The 16,626-nt window shown below is 46.5% G+C and overlaps 8 protein-coding genes across 8 annotated transcripts; 4 read left to right on the forward strand and 4 right to left on the reverse strand.

The window, feature by feature from the left end:
• Positions 1–829: 829 nt before the first annotated feature.
• Positions 830–3,208, forward strand: GLAREA_03558 (P-loop containing nucleoside triphosphate hydrolase; the record flags this gene model as incomplete). The annotated part of the gene is made up of 6 exons (XM_008083811.1): positions 830–1,342; positions 1,394–1,652; positions 1,700–1,927; positions 1,978–2,015; positions 2,064–2,428; positions 2,476–3,208. 6 exons carry the CDS (start codon positions 830–832, stop codon positions 3,206–3,208), a joined length of 2,136 nt encoding a protein of 711 aa, XP_008082002.1.
• A 487-nt stretch (positions 3,209–3,695) lies between these two features.
• On the forward strand, positions 3,696–4,568 carry GLAREA_03559 (uncharacterized protein; the record flags this gene model as incomplete). Its single annotated transcript, XM_008083812.1, has 1 exon — positions 3,696–4,568. One exon carries the CDS (start codon positions 3,696–3,698, stop codon positions 4,566–4,568), a length of 873 nt encoding a protein of 290 aa, XP_008082003.1.
• Positions 4,569–4,738: 170 nt separating this feature from the next.
• GLAREA_03560 (MFS general substrate transporter) lies at positions 4,739–6,510 on the reverse strand (the record flags this gene model as incomplete). Its single annotated transcript, XM_008083813.1, has 5 exons — positions 4,739–5,022; positions 5,071–5,275; positions 5,327–5,744; positions 5,795–5,927; positions 5,979–6,510. 5 exons carry the CDS (start codon positions 6,508–6,510, stop codon positions 4,739–4,741), a joined length of 1,572 nt encoding a protein of 523 aa, XP_008082004.1.
• Positions 6,511–7,790: 1,280 nt separating this feature from the next.
• GLAREA_03561 (uncharacterized protein) lies at positions 7,791–8,138 on the forward strand (the record flags this gene model as incomplete). Its single annotated transcript, XM_008083814.1, has 1 exon — positions 7,791–8,138. One exon carries the CDS (start codon positions 7,791–7,793, stop codon positions 8,136–8,138), a length of 348 nt encoding a protein of 115 aa, XP_008082005.1.
• Positions 8,139–8,452: 314 nt separating this feature from the next.
• On the reverse strand, positions 8,453–9,421 carry GLAREA_03562 (NAD(P)-binding Rossmann-fold containing protein; the record flags this gene model as incomplete). The annotated part of the gene is made up of 1 exon (XM_008083815.1): positions 8,453–9,421. One exon carries the CDS (start codon positions 9,419–9,421, stop codon positions 8,453–8,455), a length of 969 nt encoding a protein of 322 aa, XP_008082006.1.
• Positions 9,422–9,799: 378 nt separating this feature from the next.
• On the reverse strand, positions 9,800–10,986 carry GLAREA_03563 (phosphatidylserine decarboxylase; the record flags this gene model as incomplete). Its single annotated transcript, XM_008083816.1, has 3 exons — positions 9,800–10,079; positions 10,133–10,869; positions 10,933–10,986. The coding sequence occupies 3 exons, from the start codon at positions 10,984–10,986 to the stop codon at positions 9,800–9,802; spliced, it is 1,071 nt and encodes a 356-aa protein (XP_008082007.1).
• A 943-nt stretch (positions 10,987–11,929) lies between these two features.
• Positions 11,930–12,526, reverse strand: GLAREA_03564 (uncharacterized protein; the record flags this gene model as incomplete). Its single annotated transcript, XM_008083817.1, has 1 exon — positions 11,930–12,526. The coding sequence occupies one exon, from the start codon at positions 12,524–12,526 to the stop codon at positions 11,930–11,932; it is 597 nt and encodes a 198-aa protein (XP_008082008.1).
• Positions 12,527–14,388: 1,862 nt separating this feature from the next.
• Positions 14,389–15,721, forward strand: GLAREA_03565 (Metalloproteases (zincins), catalytic; the record flags this gene model as incomplete). Its single annotated transcript, XM_008083818.1, has 3 exons — positions 14,389–14,617; positions 14,817–15,641; positions 15,702–15,721. 3 exons carry the CDS (start codon positions 14,389–14,391, stop codon positions 15,719–15,721), a joined length of 1,074 nt encoding a protein of 357 aa, XP_008082009.1.
• Between the last annotated feature and the right edge of the window lie 905 nt (positions 15,722–16,626).

Genomic DNA, 16,626 nt, shown 5'->3' on the forward strand with positions numbered 1-16,626 from the left:
ATCTACTCCTGTCCCGAAGGCTAGGTTCGACGGCGATCACTGGGCGGTGGTTGGTCAAAACAAATTTGCGAAATTGAATATATATATTAATACGTTGGTGAATGTGGGCAATGTTTGGTGGAAAACGAGATGAATGTGTGGGTGTAGTGAATTGTAGGAAGAAGCAACGGTATAAGGTTCAGGTGGTATCGAGGGACGTGCTAATTTTGAGCTTAAGAGCTTCCTTAGTGATACCCGCTCATCTCTTTTATTATTCATATCGAAGGTTTTCTGTTTCATGCTAGTCTTGTGTTGTTTCGCTCTCCATGTGAGCATTTATGGAAGAAAAGGGGGGGGTGGTTATTGCACGTCGGAATTATTATCACGTGACTGCAACAGCACGTTTCTGAGGTGCCGCTGTCTTAGAACTATGTCTTATTCTTCTCAGCATAGTACCTTTAATCAACATTATATTTGCTAAAGCTAAATTAATCATATTGGATTGTTGGAGAGTTGCAGCTTTCTGCACGTGTGCTAGTCCAAAGTTGAGGATTGCCATGTGAAAGCTATCCCTGTCGCAACAATGTACCGAGGAGGTGGGAATCTGGGGAAACATCGAAATCAATGAATGTGACCAGCAGAACAGGACGACAAGGACACAACACCAGAAACATTCTTGACCGTCATCGCAACTAGAAGTTGAATACAACCTCGGAATCATTCGGTCTATATGATGGGCACCAGATAACGATACTCATGTCGCGTTCCAACTATTGCATCGCCGCGACCGCCACCTAGTCCTTCCCCGGACTCTGCAAACATTAGAGATCTTTCATAAATCGCACACACGATGGCAGCACAGTCGAAATTGAGGTTATTGCCTCCTGATCGAACGATCAAAGGCATCGTATCGGACCTCACCAGCCTGTATCTCAAGCACCGAACGAACATCTCCCGAACAGTCTACCTCACCCTCTTCTTCGCGCTCCTCAATCGTATACGATCCGCAATCTCAGAACAGAAAGCTGCAGCGGAGAGGCAGAGGGCAGTGAGGAGTCGAGCGGCGACTACTTTGGGGAAAGGCGATGCACCGAAGAGGCAGAAGGTTGAGCTCAACCGGGAGTTCTTCAAGAATCTATTCCGGCTATTGAGAATATGTATACCTGGATGGAGGAGTAAGGAGTTAAGGCTGCTGGTTACGCATAGCATATTCCTGGTTATAAGGACGTTAATAAGCTTGAAGGTGGCTGCGATGGATGGCGCATTGGTCTCAAGTCTTGTAAGGGGAAAGGGGAGAGACTTTTTGGTTGGAATTGTTTGGTGGATGCTAATTGCTATCCCGGCTACTTTCACGAACTCAATGGTATGCTTAAGTTTGGAGGTTGCAAAAGATATCTGCTAATGTAGGCGCTAGTTGTCCTACCATCAATGCAAACTCTCCCTCCAATACCGGACGCGATTGACGAATTACATACACGAGAAGTATCTGTCGAATATGACGTTCTACTCTTTATCGGCGCTGGACGATCGAATAAAGAACGCAGACCAGTTGATTACCGTGGATGTTTCCAAATTTGCGAACAGTTTGGCGGAATTATATGGGAATTTAGCGAAGCCCACGCTTGACATGTTGATCTATAACTACTCGCTATCAAAAAGTGTTGGTGGAGAAGGTAAGTCTTGGATTAGTGAACTGGAGAATACACGCTCATATGTTTAGGACTTTTCTTCATGTCATTACTTGTACAATTATCAGCAAGCGTCATGCGCGCCCTGACACCGCCGTTCGGCAAATACGTCGCGGACGAAGCACGATTAGAGGGAGAGTTCCGGTTTGAACACTCTAGGGTGATAGATTACAGCGAAGAGATAGCACTCTATCATGGCCATGAAGCCGAGAAAGATACTTTAGACAAGGGATATTTCACTCTTATTAAACATGTCAATTGTGAGCTCTCATCCTCCAATTACTTTTCGAAGTGGCACTGACCGCCTCAGATATATTGCGCCGACGTTTTACCCATGGGATTATGGAGGTATGTTCTGAAGGTCAAATTGAACGAGGAAATTGCTAATGTGCTCAGGATTTCATTATAAAGTATGTCTGGGGCGCAATGGGACTGATTCTGTGTAGTGTTCCCGTATTCTTCAAGATCCCAGGAGCATCGGCAGCGACCATGGGAGATAGAACAGAGAGTTTCGTCACGAATCGAAGAATGCTTCTTTCTAGCTCTGATGCATTCGGACGCGTAATGTTCTCTTACAAAGAGATCACAGAGTTGGCAGGATACACGTCGCGAGTAGCAACTCTTTTAGATGTCATGGACGACATCAAAGCCGGCCGATTCCAGAAAACGCTTGTTCAAGACGACGAATCAGGCGAGCAACTTGAGGTGATGAGTGGCCGTGGGAAGGTCATTGAGAGTGAAGATATCGAATTCATCAATGTGTAAGTGCTAGGGCATTTTTAAGAGAAATTTTTACTAAGATATACAGTCCTATCGTCACACCAGGTGGCAGCATTCTTGTCAAGGAATTATCCTTTTCAATGAAGCGAGGCGATCACGTTCTCGTCGTTGGCCCGAATGGTTGCGGCAAATCGTCGCTCTTCCGAATATTAGGTGGACTTTGGCCCGTATACGGAGGCACTGTTCGAAAGCCCTCGCTATCGCAAGTCTTTTACGTGCCACAGCGACCATACCTCAGCTCTGGATCGTTAAGACAGCAAATTATTTATCCTGATTCTCTTCGCACGATGCGCAGTAAAGGCATAACAGATGCAGATCTACTCGAGATTCTATCAATCCTTGATCTTGATCACCTTGTTAAATCGTTCCCCGAGGGTTGGGATGCAGAAGCAGAATGGCGAGATGTTCTTTCCGGCGGTCTTCAGCAACGAGTCGCGATGGCTCGATTATTCTATAACCGTCCGAAGTACGCCATTCTCGACGAATGTACGTCAAGTGTGACTCTCGAAATGGAAAAGATCATGTACGATCACGCGAAAGCGCTTAACATTACCCTCATGACCGTTAGTCACCGGCGCAGTTTGTGGAAGTACCATAGCATGATCCTACAGTTCGATGGACAAGGGAAATACATATTTACAAAACTGGACGCTGACAAGCGACTTACATTAGAGGATGAAAAGGAAGAGATAGACCTTCAGCTCAGACAGGTACCAGAAATCGAACGGAGGATAGCTGAGCTTTCTGCAGCTGCAGCTTGAAATACAGAAACATGCTGAACAATTTATTGGATTCAGTGATTTGTTTGAAAATGCGAGCTTCCAAGCCCAGAAGTGTAAGCATGCGATTCCGCTCTCCCATAAGCAGGATGTTTCACGTCGTTGCAGCGCCACAGCGCTTGAAACATTGGAGCTACAGGACTCGCTTAGCCTTGTGACCACGTGAAAATAGGGGGAACCCTTGATGGTACGAGGGCGCAGTGGTGATAGACCAAATCCGGGAAGGATCATGGCTGAGAAGGATTATCGAAACGAAACAACATTGTATTTTGGTATTCCTGGGAACCCAATATGAAGAGCTCAAGTCTCTGTCGAACTGATTCTTTATTCTCCAATCCATTGCTTGCAGTAAAATTATACCTTTCATTTTCTTTTTGGAGTTTATAGTTGCGTTTCCTTCCGGCGTTATATCCCAGTATTTCATTCAGATCATAACTCCTTACAAACTCCATATCATTAAGATTTCACGATGCGGGGTTCATTGTTGGCTGTTCCTTTCTTTCTCCTCAAGGCCGTCTATGCAGCCGACACACCAACAGACGCACCCGAGACCGAAATACTCGATGTTAAGCTGGACTACATCCTAGATGACGAGCCTTTACCAATCGTAGCGAAATTAAAACATCTTTATCAAGAAGAACATCACCAACCAAAGCCAAGACGAAAACACAATGGCCAAACTGGTCCCTCGCACCGCAACTCGCAGTCCTTCCTTCAACCGAATGAAAATGCACCTCCTTCACAAGACGTACCAAACAGACCAGAACCGCCCCACGGCGAAATAACAATGAAAACCAAAGATGGAAACGTCCACCTATTACGATTCTCATTCTCTCCCGCCACCTGTCAACCCCTCTCCGGCGAAGTCCACTCCCTAATCGACGAACTCTCATTCAACCTCCTGCAAGACCATCCTAACGGTCCCATCGCCACCGCAGCAACAGACTTCGTTCCCAGTCTCGACGAGGTCGAACTCGTCGGCTTCGCGCGCGGCGACAGGGAGTTCCGCGCCGCTTTGGAATTCCGCCTCGAAGGTGCGATCGCGAAAGAGGGGTGGTTGGAGTTGGTGGATATGCTTGGACGCACGGCGGTTGCGGCTGCGGAGAGTAGGAGTGAGATTGGCATGGATTTTGGGATTGGGATGGTGGATGTGCAGGCGAGGGTTGGGCAGGTGTTTGTTAAGGCGACGTGGACTTTCTATGAGGTTGTGGGACGGGTGCCGGTTGAGTGTGGGTTTGTGAGTTATCATGAAGAGGAGGCGGATGCGGTGAGGGATGGGTTGGATGTCACGGTGGTACGAAAGGTTGTGGTTTTGGAGGAGGAGAAACATCATGATTTGTGAACATGGCTGGGTTGGGTAAATAGGAGTTTAGGTGTTCGTATATATTATTCTAAGCGGGCAACGCTATAGCTCATCTAAATCTAAGCTTTGAACATCCTGTATCTCGTCCCACCTTTCTATTTCTTGTATTCAATTATTTCTTCTACTCGCGACCAGGCGAGTATTCCAACTCAAGGGCATCTGTGGGACCGCAACCTCGTTACCCACAATGGAACACCTACGAGCGCATACGCCACACCAGATGCCAGAAAGGGCAATCCAACCCAAGCCCCGTCCAGACTCAGTCCGCGGCTATACAGCATAGACAACATAGGACCTGAGATCATGCCGCCGATATTGTCTAATGTGGCTATTGCGGCATATAATCGTGCAATGTGATGCGGTTCTACTAGCGATGTCGCTAGACTTCTTACAGCGACGGGAAACCCGAAGCCTAGTGAGTAAATCACGAGAACTGTATTTATTAGCGGTGGTCGAGGGAGTTACACTCCGGGGTACTCACAGAAAGCCATGACTACAGGTGTGGGGGATAGTCCAATACCGATACATCCTAGCATGAGCGAGACGACACTGACACGTGCAATGTACAAATCCTTTTTATTGATACTGAAATGACCGTATTTGACGAGGAGATGCGAGATATATGGCAAGATTAGTAGAAGCATGGCGAGCTGGACTCCTGAGCGTAACGGGAGGAGAAAACCTGCCTGTGGAACACGTGTTAGTGGGATGTGATACCAGGAGAAAGGATGGATTACCTCCGCAATTGTCCAATGGTATCTGCGTGATGCATATTGTAGGTACAAATTTGCGGAACTAGTCGTCAGACCGTTGACGAGGAATGTGAAGACCAGTACGGTTATCATTGTGGACGTGAAGAGGGATTTGAAGCCGTAAAGTGTGTCGCGACTAGTCTCAAGAATTTGTGTGAAGACGTTTCCTGGTTTGGAAGATTCTTCCTCGTCGTGGTTAGTCAGTGAAGAGGACTCGGTTGATTCGACATCCCGATTCAATGTCTCTGGCATCGGAATAATTACGAGAACTGATAGCCCTAGTAGACCTAAGGAGAGGTACATTGGCAGCCACAGATCTTTCTCCATTAACACAGAACCCAGAGGTATCGAAACCATCTGAGTTATCAAAATTAAAGCATAAGCGCCGAAGAATATCGGGGTTCTGTTTTTTCAATCAGCTATTAAAGTCGTCTTCAGGGATTTTAAAGCTACCGGTGAGTTTCATCAACCACATCTGCAATAAATGTAAATATCGAGGATTGGGCGACACCACCACCGCCGCCTATTATCAAGAATAAAGATGAAAACCAGGTACACTTTATCGGAAAGACGTCTGGAAAACTGCCTGAACTCAAGAGTTAGCTGAGACCTACCCAAGACCAAAAAATGCACTCACAAACAACAAAAATCCACACCATACTCGCGAAAAGTCCAAGAAGCGAGAGCATCAAAACCGGCTTCCTCCCATACTTATCCGCCACAAATCCATACGGCACAGTAAGACAAACACCTATTCCTTCATCAGCAAGCCCCCCACTCTTGACAAACCACCTACTTGGTAAACAATCAAACAACATCGCCCATCCCCTTAACATGGTTAATTCGCTCTGCACAGCAGCGATTTTACATTCTGCTTCTGGGATGGGGCTGACAAGCCCCGTTTCGGGGTGCGCGAGGTAGTAGTTTCGACATATGATGGACTCGAGAATCCGCGTTATGGGCGTGAGTTGGAGGTAGACTCCTATTTCGAGGACGAGGACGCAGAGAACGCAGATGGAGACTACGATTAGGGGTTTGTGTTTGGGGTTGTAGTAGGTGTTTTGGGGTTTAGTGAGGGGGGGATGGGCGAGGAGAGGTGTGGATTCGGTCTCGGTGATTGGGTGCGGTGGGATGAGTGTTAGGTCTTTGGAGGGGGTGGGGAGGGACATTTGAGCGGGTTTGGAGAGGGTGACGGGGTGGTGGTGAGATGGGTGTATTTATGTTGAGGTGTTCATGTTGTTTTGAGACCCTGGTTCTCGCTTAGCAGGGAATCAGCAATGTTCTCGAAGATCTATCTCAAAGTCGTTGCCTGAGATTTCGAAGAGTGGGATTTATGGTGTATAGAAGACTCATTAAGCTGTAAGTCCTTCTGCTTTTTGGATGCAAAGATTCGTGGTATTGGTAGCTATCGTGATGACAGAAAGTCTTCTGGTTCATCTACTGGGCAGCGTGCAACATCAGCCCCACTAATGCTGACTGCAGAGATATGCTCCGCGCGTCAGCAAGATGTACAATTTAGGCGACAAGCTATATCAAAAGCATGTTGAAGAGTTTGGTTCGTTAAACACTCCCTATTTATCGATTCTGTGCATCGTTCTGTGCCCCTAGCTTGTTGGTCATTCTGTTTAAGATGTTGTATTCATTTCGATCATGACAGCATTGTCTGCAACACTGTAGCATTTTTAATATCATGAACTTTGTAAAGCTAGAATGGCAAAGTGAGGGTAACACGGCTACTTCTTTGTGTTCGGTTCTTGCTGTCCCCGGAAATTGTAGATAGAATTCTCTTTGGACTTCTCATTATTCATCTTTCTTCTCGCTTAATTCCCTCTCCTATTCGATCTCAGAATGATAGGTGAAATCAATTCAATAATTAGCAAGAACTCTTTTGCGAGACCTTCAACGGAAACTGTCTCGAGATGTAATCGATTGATCAAGAAGCTCCGTCTTCTCAAAGTTGATCCTCATCATCTTATGAAGTAGGTCTGACAACATTTGATGTTACAACAGCACCTACACCAAATTCTAGAGCTAGAGAGTCTTATAAGTGATGTTTTCCGGGTACAATAATTGATTTTAATCAAGTCAATACAAAAGCTATATTCGGAGATTTCCATTGTTTAGTACTAATTAATCATATTTTTCTAACGCGCTGTCGTGAAGAACAAAGCCCAGCGTCTTCTGGGCGAACAGACGACTCCTCTGTGACAGCACTCACTTCCATCACATGCTCATTCTGTTTCAGAAATTATATCTATATTTTAATTACAACTCAACACGACTTCCCTGATCCAGTAAAATGGTTGTTGTGTTGAAAGTTTAAACCTGAGCGCTACTAATGGCGACACCAACAGTTGGCAAGAAGGTCAAAAACAGTTAAAATTTCTCAGTTCTGATATCTTGCTATTATATCTGTTCTCTGTCTCTCAAAACTATCATGATGAAAAATATGGTTTTCGAATTTTCCAAATTCTACTCCGTCCTGATCGCAAGATTATTCCTGTTTCTCTTGTTTCTCACAAATGTAGCCGTGTGCAGGCCCCAGGGAACTGATGAATTTACAAATGAAGGACAAAAGTTCGAGAAGAAACGAACTGCAATAACAGCGAAGCACGTACATAAAGCTCAAATCCCGGAAGAAGTCATCGTTAGCGTCGTCATTGCAAGTTTTGTCATTGTGGCTGCATCCATCATGTTCGTGATGCATGTCGGAAAGCTTCAGGAACGAGAAGCCGAGAGGAGGGAGATGCGGGAATTGCAACGGAAGGTTAACGCGGGTGGAAAGAGGTTTAGTTGAATATATAATTGTGGCCTTGGTTTTGGTTGAGGGGAGTTTGGTGGTTTAAGAACAAGAGATTGAGGCAGGTGTTTGGGTGGAAATTGTACAGAGCTGTAGACGAGTGAACCCTTAGGTGAAGTAAGAGCTCTCTTGCATTTCGAAGTCCTAGATTGAACACTGAATTTGGCATCCTGCATCTGATATTCAAAGCCATTTGAACTTTTCCCGTCGTGGTATTTTTTGACTTGTGCATGTGAGACTTGGAGACACAGAAACCTAGACGTCCTGTTCAACTAAAGCTACACACGGCCGAGAATTTCAGTATTAGAAAGTCAAAGATAAGCCACATACTTCTCCCGACACCACTCCCAAAACTCCCCAGCCCTCCCATTCACAATCCCCTCTTGAATATCCTTCCGACTATGTCCCCCAACAATAACCCCCCACGGCCAAATATAAGCTCCATTATTCTTCGTCGTCGTAATATCGTTACTAAACCCCGCAAACAACCCCGTATACGCGCCCATCTTCGGCTCATACAATATCGGATTAACAAACACCATCATCAACCCCGGCTGATGTCTATAAAACTCCGACTTCACATTCCCCGGGTTCTGCGCGACGCTGATAATCCCATCTTTGGCATAGCGTCTCGCGCATTCAGCTGCGAGCCAGTAATTCCCGACTTTGGAGCCCGCGTAGTCGGCGAAGGGGTCGGTTGATGCGAGCTTTTCGATGAGAGAGAGGGAGATGCCGCCGGCGGGTGCTTTGACTTCGGTTATGGCGGAGCTGGTCCAGATGATGCGGGATGATGCGTTTGTCTTTGCGGCGGCGGTGAGCCTGGGGAGGAGGAGCTCGGTGAAGAGGAGAGGTGCGACGCAGTTTATGCCGATGTGGCCTTCGATGTTTTGTTTGGTTGTTAGACCCAGGCCGCCTCCTATGCCGGCGTTGTGCCAGAGGATGTCGAGTCTGGTTTCTTGACTCAGGAAGATTTCGGCTGCGGATTTTACTGAAGATAGGTCCGCGAGATCGTAAGGTAGATATTTGAGCGTTGCAGGTGTTGCTGGTGCGGGAGAGACGGATGTGATTGTTTGAATGGCGTTTTTCATGCGTTCTTCTGATCGACCTGCCATGTAGATCGTAGCGCCTGATGGGTAGAGCATCTTCACGAGATCAAACCCAACTCCTGTATTGCTGCCCGTGATGATGAAGACCTTACCAACTTGGCTACCAACATCCTTCTCGGTTAACGTGGGGCTCGCTGGGAAGTATTGAGTGTAAAGTGCCTTGATCATCGCCATATTGAGTGATTGGTAAAGTTGAATGTCAGTTATCAGGACGAATGAGTTATTCATAAAAGGGCTTCATGTCGCACTGCGAGTATAGATTCTGATGAGCATTTTGCCAAACCGCTCAAGTTGGTTGGTTTGTTGGATGACTTTTGATTTGTAGACCGAGGTAGCCAACAACTAGTCGGCTTGTTTGATTGATTGATTGAATGAATGAATGAATTGAAATGGATATTTGATACAAGTGCAAGCATTCAGAACGCCGGTACAAATTTGGGTTTTCATTTGGAGTGTCATAATTATCACCAGGCCCTTCTTAGTTATATTCCACCGACTCGACACCTCTATTCACCACGAGATGCACGCACGATAGTAGCTCATGTAGGAACATTACTCTTTCACAACATCCGCAAAGCTGCGATGATCCTCCTCTGATATGGTGTCACCACCATTTACGTCGGCATGGCTCGAGGACGTTGCCTCACCCAGACTCATTCCGACTTCAACTGAGACTTGGATACAGGCATTGCTGCAGTCACGGAGGTCGTCGTCGAATTTGATACGATCTTTCTGGAAGGCAACGATGATGGATGAGCCGCCGAATTGGAAGATGCCGAGTTCGTCGCCCTTGGTGATTTCTGCACCGGGAGTGCGGTACTTTTCGTGGATGCTGAGGATGTTTAGCTAAGATCATTTAGTATCAAGATGATGAGGATAACTTACTAGACAGTCCCGACATCCGTCGCTCCGATAGCTACGAAAAGAACTTCGCCGAATTCGGCAGTATCTATCAAAACATAGTCTCGAGCATTCGAAGTGAGGATATTCACACGGCTCCGAAGGGCGATGGGATCTACCTCGTAGTAATCGCCAGGCAAACTTTTAAATTCTTTGATCGTGCCGGTCACGGGGCTGTGATATCGATGGTAATCTTGTGGACTAAGTCTGAAGCTAGCAACGGATCCATCGTCAAATTTAGCGCCAAGGTTGACATCCATAATAAGATTCGTAATGCTAAAATCGGTGCCTTTGATCCATAGCTTTTTGGCTTGAGGTACGGTGTCATATGTTACAACACGACAGTCGCAACACACGATCGCTTTCTTCGGATCATTCTTTTCATGAATCGGTCGTGTACCATCCTTATGCCGCCTCACGAAGAAGTCTTCAAATGTGCGGTACTTCTCCAGATCTGAAGGCTCGAAATCATCCATGTTGATGTTGTAGAATTCGACAAAAGCCTTGATACGGTCGTGCGAGGCTGGCATTGCTTCCTCTTTGCCCTCCTTGATGCTCTTGTTGTGAATGTAAAGACGCATGGCGTGTGTTGTATCCAGCCATTCTGTGAGGGGATTGAAAAGAGCGAGGAGTTTGAGCTTTTTGAGGACCGGCTCTTGCTCACGTTCGAGCTGGCCGGTTTTTCGGTTGAGTGATTTCCATCCTACTTGTCGATTTGGTATCTGTTGTGGTGTCAGTTGAGCTGTTCAATTTGAGCAAGTAGAAGACGGAGAATTGTGCCTTACAAGCTTCAAGTGGAAGAGAATCCAGTCCAGAATTGCGTGTAGCCAGCCGAACATCTTCACTGATTCTCTTGGAAGGATTAGAGAAATCTTGTAAACCTTGGTCGGAACTGATTGAAGAAGAAAGCTTCATGGCGAGCTGGTCATTTGGGACTGACGTATGAGGCAGAGCGACGTCAACCCATTAAATTTCGCATCAACTCATGTTTGCATAACAGCTGACTGGCGGATGCCATCAGTGGAAATGTTTATTGAATTATTTGCAGACGAGAGGCTTTGACGTCATCAAAATAACAAACATCCATGGTCCAGCACATCAGCCAAAGAGGGAAGAATACAGGAGTTACATTGTCTGCGAGATATGTTAGTATTACTTTATCATTTATGTAAAAACTCATATCTTGGCCATACCTTGCTTGAAATAGTATTCACATGCCGCGACGGAGTATACGATGGAGGGAAGACCGTCTTCGTCGACGCTTACTCTTTATTAATGCTTTTCATTAGTTGTTGAGATGACTTTTTGGCTAAGTCGAGCATATCAAGATAAGGACTTTGCTGAATCATTTGGACGTTTGTCGCAGAGATTGATTCTGTTTCATGTTGTTGGTGGAGAGAAGTCGAGATGCGCTCGTAGGATATGGGAAAGATTGACACCTGAGGCTTGATATTCTAAGGCAGCCACAATCCACGATATGCCCAGGTGCTTTTCATTCGGGACGCGACAACTAGTTGAACAGGAGCTTCGATTTCCCTTCCGAGGGATCTTTGAGTCTTTGTTGTACTCCGAAAATTCCTGTTAATTTTTTTTTTCATTATCCTATCTATCGAGATTCCATATGCTTGACAAGTTTGAGCTCGCGCCCAAGACTGTCTCTGATATCCGCTTCTGAGCATCCAACATTACCACAACCACATGGAGTTGAGCGGCTAACAGGAGAGAAACTGTGGTATATTAAGTTCGAATTGCATTATGCCCTTGATTTGAACAATCCATCCCTCATGCCTCTGCTATATCCACTTCGATCTCATTGCTGACAAAATCCCCAGATATGGCACTCTCAACCTCGAGTTTCGCAGCATCAGTCGAACCATCATGAACCCAAACGCGCATCCACCACCCTTCCGTCTTGACTCGATATCGGTCCCCCTTCGTTAGAGCAACTTCTGGCTCCTTCGCGATAAAATCCTTCTCGTATGTCCCTTTCGCTGGCACCTCCACAATCGCGTCATCATCTGGGAGGAAGAAATCTGGCATCCTCCTGTTGATCTTCATATCCAAGCACGGTGCTGGCTTGTTCGTTGTTGTCGATATAAACTTGAACATGCCAGTCACTACTGCGCGCGCATCGACGGGTGAAGACCAGCTGAGGATCCATACGGTGTGCGGAGAGTTGTTGGTGATGGTGACTCGAATGGATGCCGCACCCAGGTTGGAAGAAGAACTGGGTGGTACCGATAATGTCACCTCGATCGGCACCGAAGATTGCGATTCAGACATAACGTTGATTTGTCCAGACTCGAAACTTCGCAGATAAAGTCCTGTCAAGAGGAGGGAAATTGCACCAACAGTGACAATCGCAAAGCGGGAAACCATTGAGACCCACTTATACAACACCAAAATCGCTTGATTGGGACAACTCGTACGGCAATATTTTGGTTGTTGGCAAGAGAAGTAACGCTGAACAACCTGCCCAAAGAATCTTGGTGCTGTGTTGCAGAAGGATTCGATATTCTACCGTTTTCGTTTCTGGATGCACCTATTCACAAACAAGTGTGGGCGTGGGTTGCATTTCCTTGACGGGATATAGGTTTGTGCTTGGTGCTTCAGCTTATGTTTGGCCGCATTCAAGAACTGATTGAGAGTTGATTAGACTTTTGTTTACATGGCATTTGTCGGCAGGATTAGAAATCCATCGAGGGGCCATTTGAGCGTGGGTGAGATTCTGTGTCTTTCCTCATACCAACCCTAACAAGAAGGTGGAATGCAAGTTGCAGCCACAACTGGTGCCGTCGTCTTATTCCCAACAAGCTTCGTTCTGCATGAACGAGGCACCGCTTCTGTAACCGAGGCCGTGATGGGTTCAAACTTAAAGTTGTCACTTCTTGTGCCTTATCAAGTTACCCATAGCCCTAAGGACTAGATTGTTCCTAGGGTAAACCCCGAGTGGGGGGAGCGGCTCTCATCTCTTGATTTTTGCGCCTTTCCCGGCAGTCTTCAAGTGGGCGGAAAGGCAACTGCCACACCCCGTTCCTAGGTGCCAAGCCGGGGGCTATATCTTGATGAAGAAGTCACAAAATCAAGCATGTATCTGTGGTGCGAGGGAATATTTTAATTGATAGGCGCTCTTGCTTTACCTGGAGGCGTTCTTGTCGATCTCATTGATTAGGAAGTTATCAGCCGTTTTGGCTGTATGCGATGCTTGAATCAACGTCCGGCTGTCGAATTGCACTCCTTGAGAGAGATCATGCACGTCAGTCGTGGCTACATGATCTTCGCGTTTGGCAAAATATCGATACGCGAAAGATTGGCTCGCGCATGCCAAGATATATAATGTTTATATACCTGCCACATTGGTCTTAAATGGATCTTGGCAGAATTATCAGATCCTATCACAATTGGATCTGGTTCCCCCCGCATTATTTTTGAAACCAATACCCCTCGTTGTAAAGCGCATGCACCACAAGCAAAGCTTGTACAAATGCTCACTGGGTAGTTCCCACGCAGCTGTCCGGATTAGGAGTTTTTGCTCACGTGCAATTTATCTATACCAAACAAGACCTTGAACGCAGTTTAGCCTTCATAATCATGTTATCTTGGGCCTTCCTCATATCTCATTTGCAGGACTGATACAGCGCGTGAGTCAACTGTGCAGAGCGACATGGATAGAGCTGAAATCATTTCTCGAAGATTTTCTACTAATTCATATTCTGAGTTTGTAAGCATAGCATTGCTCTTTTAGACTATTACACATCTTCAGACTTAGCGAAACAGTCTAATGGGCGAGCTACTTCGCAGAATAGTTATTCTTGCCTTTCCAATCAGGTAGTCGTCGCTCACAATGGAAGGTCCGCTGGTGCATTTTCCCGGTGATCATCGTTGCCCTTATAACTTGGCCTTCGGGCAAACCTTCCAGCGTCCAGCTTTTCGTGCAACAATATCTCTGATTTGCATAATCTAGCATGAGTAGCCTGACTCTCCATTACACCTTCCCCTTTAAATCATGGAAGACTATGTAGCTTCTTGAACGGTCGAGGATGGGTAATAGGATCGGCATTTACTCCTGGGAAATTAGGTGATATTGGAATCTCCAGTATTCCCCCTCATCATACAAAGTATAAGTATGATTGCAATTCCATGAAAAGATTTTTCTTCATCGCCAGCTTCGATACTTCAGTCACAAACCCCTTCGTTACACCTCTCGGTCCAGTTCAACCCCACCTCGGCACTCGGTCAAGATGCGTTTTAACCTCTCAATTACCGCCGCTAGTGTTTTGGCTGTTGCCAATGCCGGTGTCATCCAACGCGATGCGGCTGCCCTGAAAGTCACGCTTTCCGCTGCGGATGCTTCCGGAGCTGTTGTTGCTACTGTCACAAACACTGGTGCTGTTGACATGAACTTGCTTACTCTTGGCACTTTCTTGGACTCTGCACCTGTTGAGAAGTTGGATGTTATCAATGAATCAAGTATGAATCTCACTTTTCCCCCTACCAATGCTGAAAACCAGAGATATTGTATCACTTGAAGTGGTGGAGTAACCGCTTATTTGGCTTAACTTTGGGACGATGGGAGCCGGATAGATGTGTTCATGAAAATTGTCTAATGATCTTGTTGGAGAAAGAGGGTTAAACTATTGATTTGATTACAATGACTAACTTTTCTTAGATGAGGCTGTTGCATTCAAGGGTGTTCTGCGAAGAGTTCAATCCGGTGAAATCGCCGCACAACACTTCAAGTCTCTCGCAGCAGGAGCATCGCTCACCACCACCATCAACACTGCGGCGGTCCACGACTTGACCACTGGTACCTACACTGTTATGACAGAAGGTGCTATTCCATATGCTCTTGGTCAATCCACCGAGCTATCAGGCTCAGCCGTATCATTCAAGTCCAACTCTCTTCCAATTCTTGTCGACGGAGCCGCCGCCGCCATCGTAGCAAAGGCCATCCCAGAGATGACCATCACAGAGCGCACCGTCCTTCAATCAGGATGCTCCACCGCCCAAAAGACCGCTACTACCAATGCCCTCTCCCGCTGCGCAACCCTCGCTCGCGCCGCCGCCAGCGCAGCCTCCTCCGGCTCCGCCTCCAAATTCAGCGAATACTTCAAGACCACCGCAGCAGCCACGCGCTCCACCGTCGCCGCCCGCCTTACCGCCGTCGCAACCCAATGCGGCTCTCTCACCTCCGGCAAGACCAAGTACTACTGCACCGACGTCTACGGCTACTGCGAGTCCAACGTCCTCGCCTACACCATCCCCTCCACCAACGAGATCGTCAACTGCCCCATCTACTACAGCGCGCTCACCTCGCTCACCACCAAGTGCCACGCCCAGGACCAGACTACCACCACCCTCCATGAGATGACCCACGCCCCGGGCACGTACAGCCCCGGAACCCAGGATAATGGGTATGGATATGCGGCTGCCACGGCGCTTACTAGTGCGAGAGCGGTGCTGAATGCGGATTCTTATGCGCTTTATGCTAATGGTATGTCCTCATCTTCTATCTCCTCTGATAAACTTGGAATTTTTACTAATGGATTCGCAGCTATCTACGTCGGATGTTAAACATCTCTTTTTGATGTTGGCCAGAATTTGTGCATGAGTTTTGTTGTCTTAAGTAGAAGTTTGGTCGTTAGGTCGATGGGCGGATATGTGCCGTAGGGGCAAACGTATATAGGGGAATTAAAATACTCGTATATCCATTGACCACTCCAGTGTCTGTTCATTCTATTCAAATCATTCAGATTTCCTCTGGTTTCATCGGCCAAGTCCAACAATCATTTTGCGAGTGCGCTCCGTAGCACCCCAATCACTCAACTTTGACCAGGGGTTTCGCAAATGCAATATGTCATCGCTACTTATCCGCATCCACTTCACAGAGCCGAATGGCTGAACCCCAGCTAGAAATTACTCATGCCTTTTGTATACTTTCATCAGGAGTTCAGGGTAGTAAAATTGGGTAGAGTAGATATATTCTGGAATACATCTTGCGGATTGTTCTGAATCGTTCGCCGGTTTTCATTACGTCTATAGAATATGACTATTTGTTGATTATCTTTTTGATAACTATTAAAATGAGTTGACTGGTCTCGGAAAGGTGTTCTCAATATCCGAATGTTTTGTTCTTGTTTCTGAAATGATTGGGGTGGGAGTTGACGGGTTGGGTGGGAAGGTGATTTTTATTTTTTGGATTCGTGAAATCGAGCATTGATGTGAACCATTGGTATCTCACTGTTTACCCTCCCACACTATTATTCACCTCCCCGTCACACCTTTTTACCTGGTTACTTAGGCTATGCTGGGACTTTGTCCTATGTGGAAACATCGCTTACCGATTCACTAATGTCCCTGAATGGCTCTTATTTATACTTTTGAGTTTGTCGAAGTCGACTTATCCTTGTTAATATCCTGATCACTACCTGGACACTAGGCGCAGTGATGCAAAATCTCCAGCTAACAAAGGCTTGAGA

This window comes from Glarea lozoyensis, assembly GCF_000409485.1.
Source record: "Glarea lozoyensis ATCC 20868 chromosome Unknown GLAREA2, whole genome shotgun sequence".
Classification (NCBI taxonomy): Eukaryota; Fungi; Ascomycota; class Leotiomycetes; order Helotiales; family Helotiaceae; genus Glarea; species Glarea lozoyensis.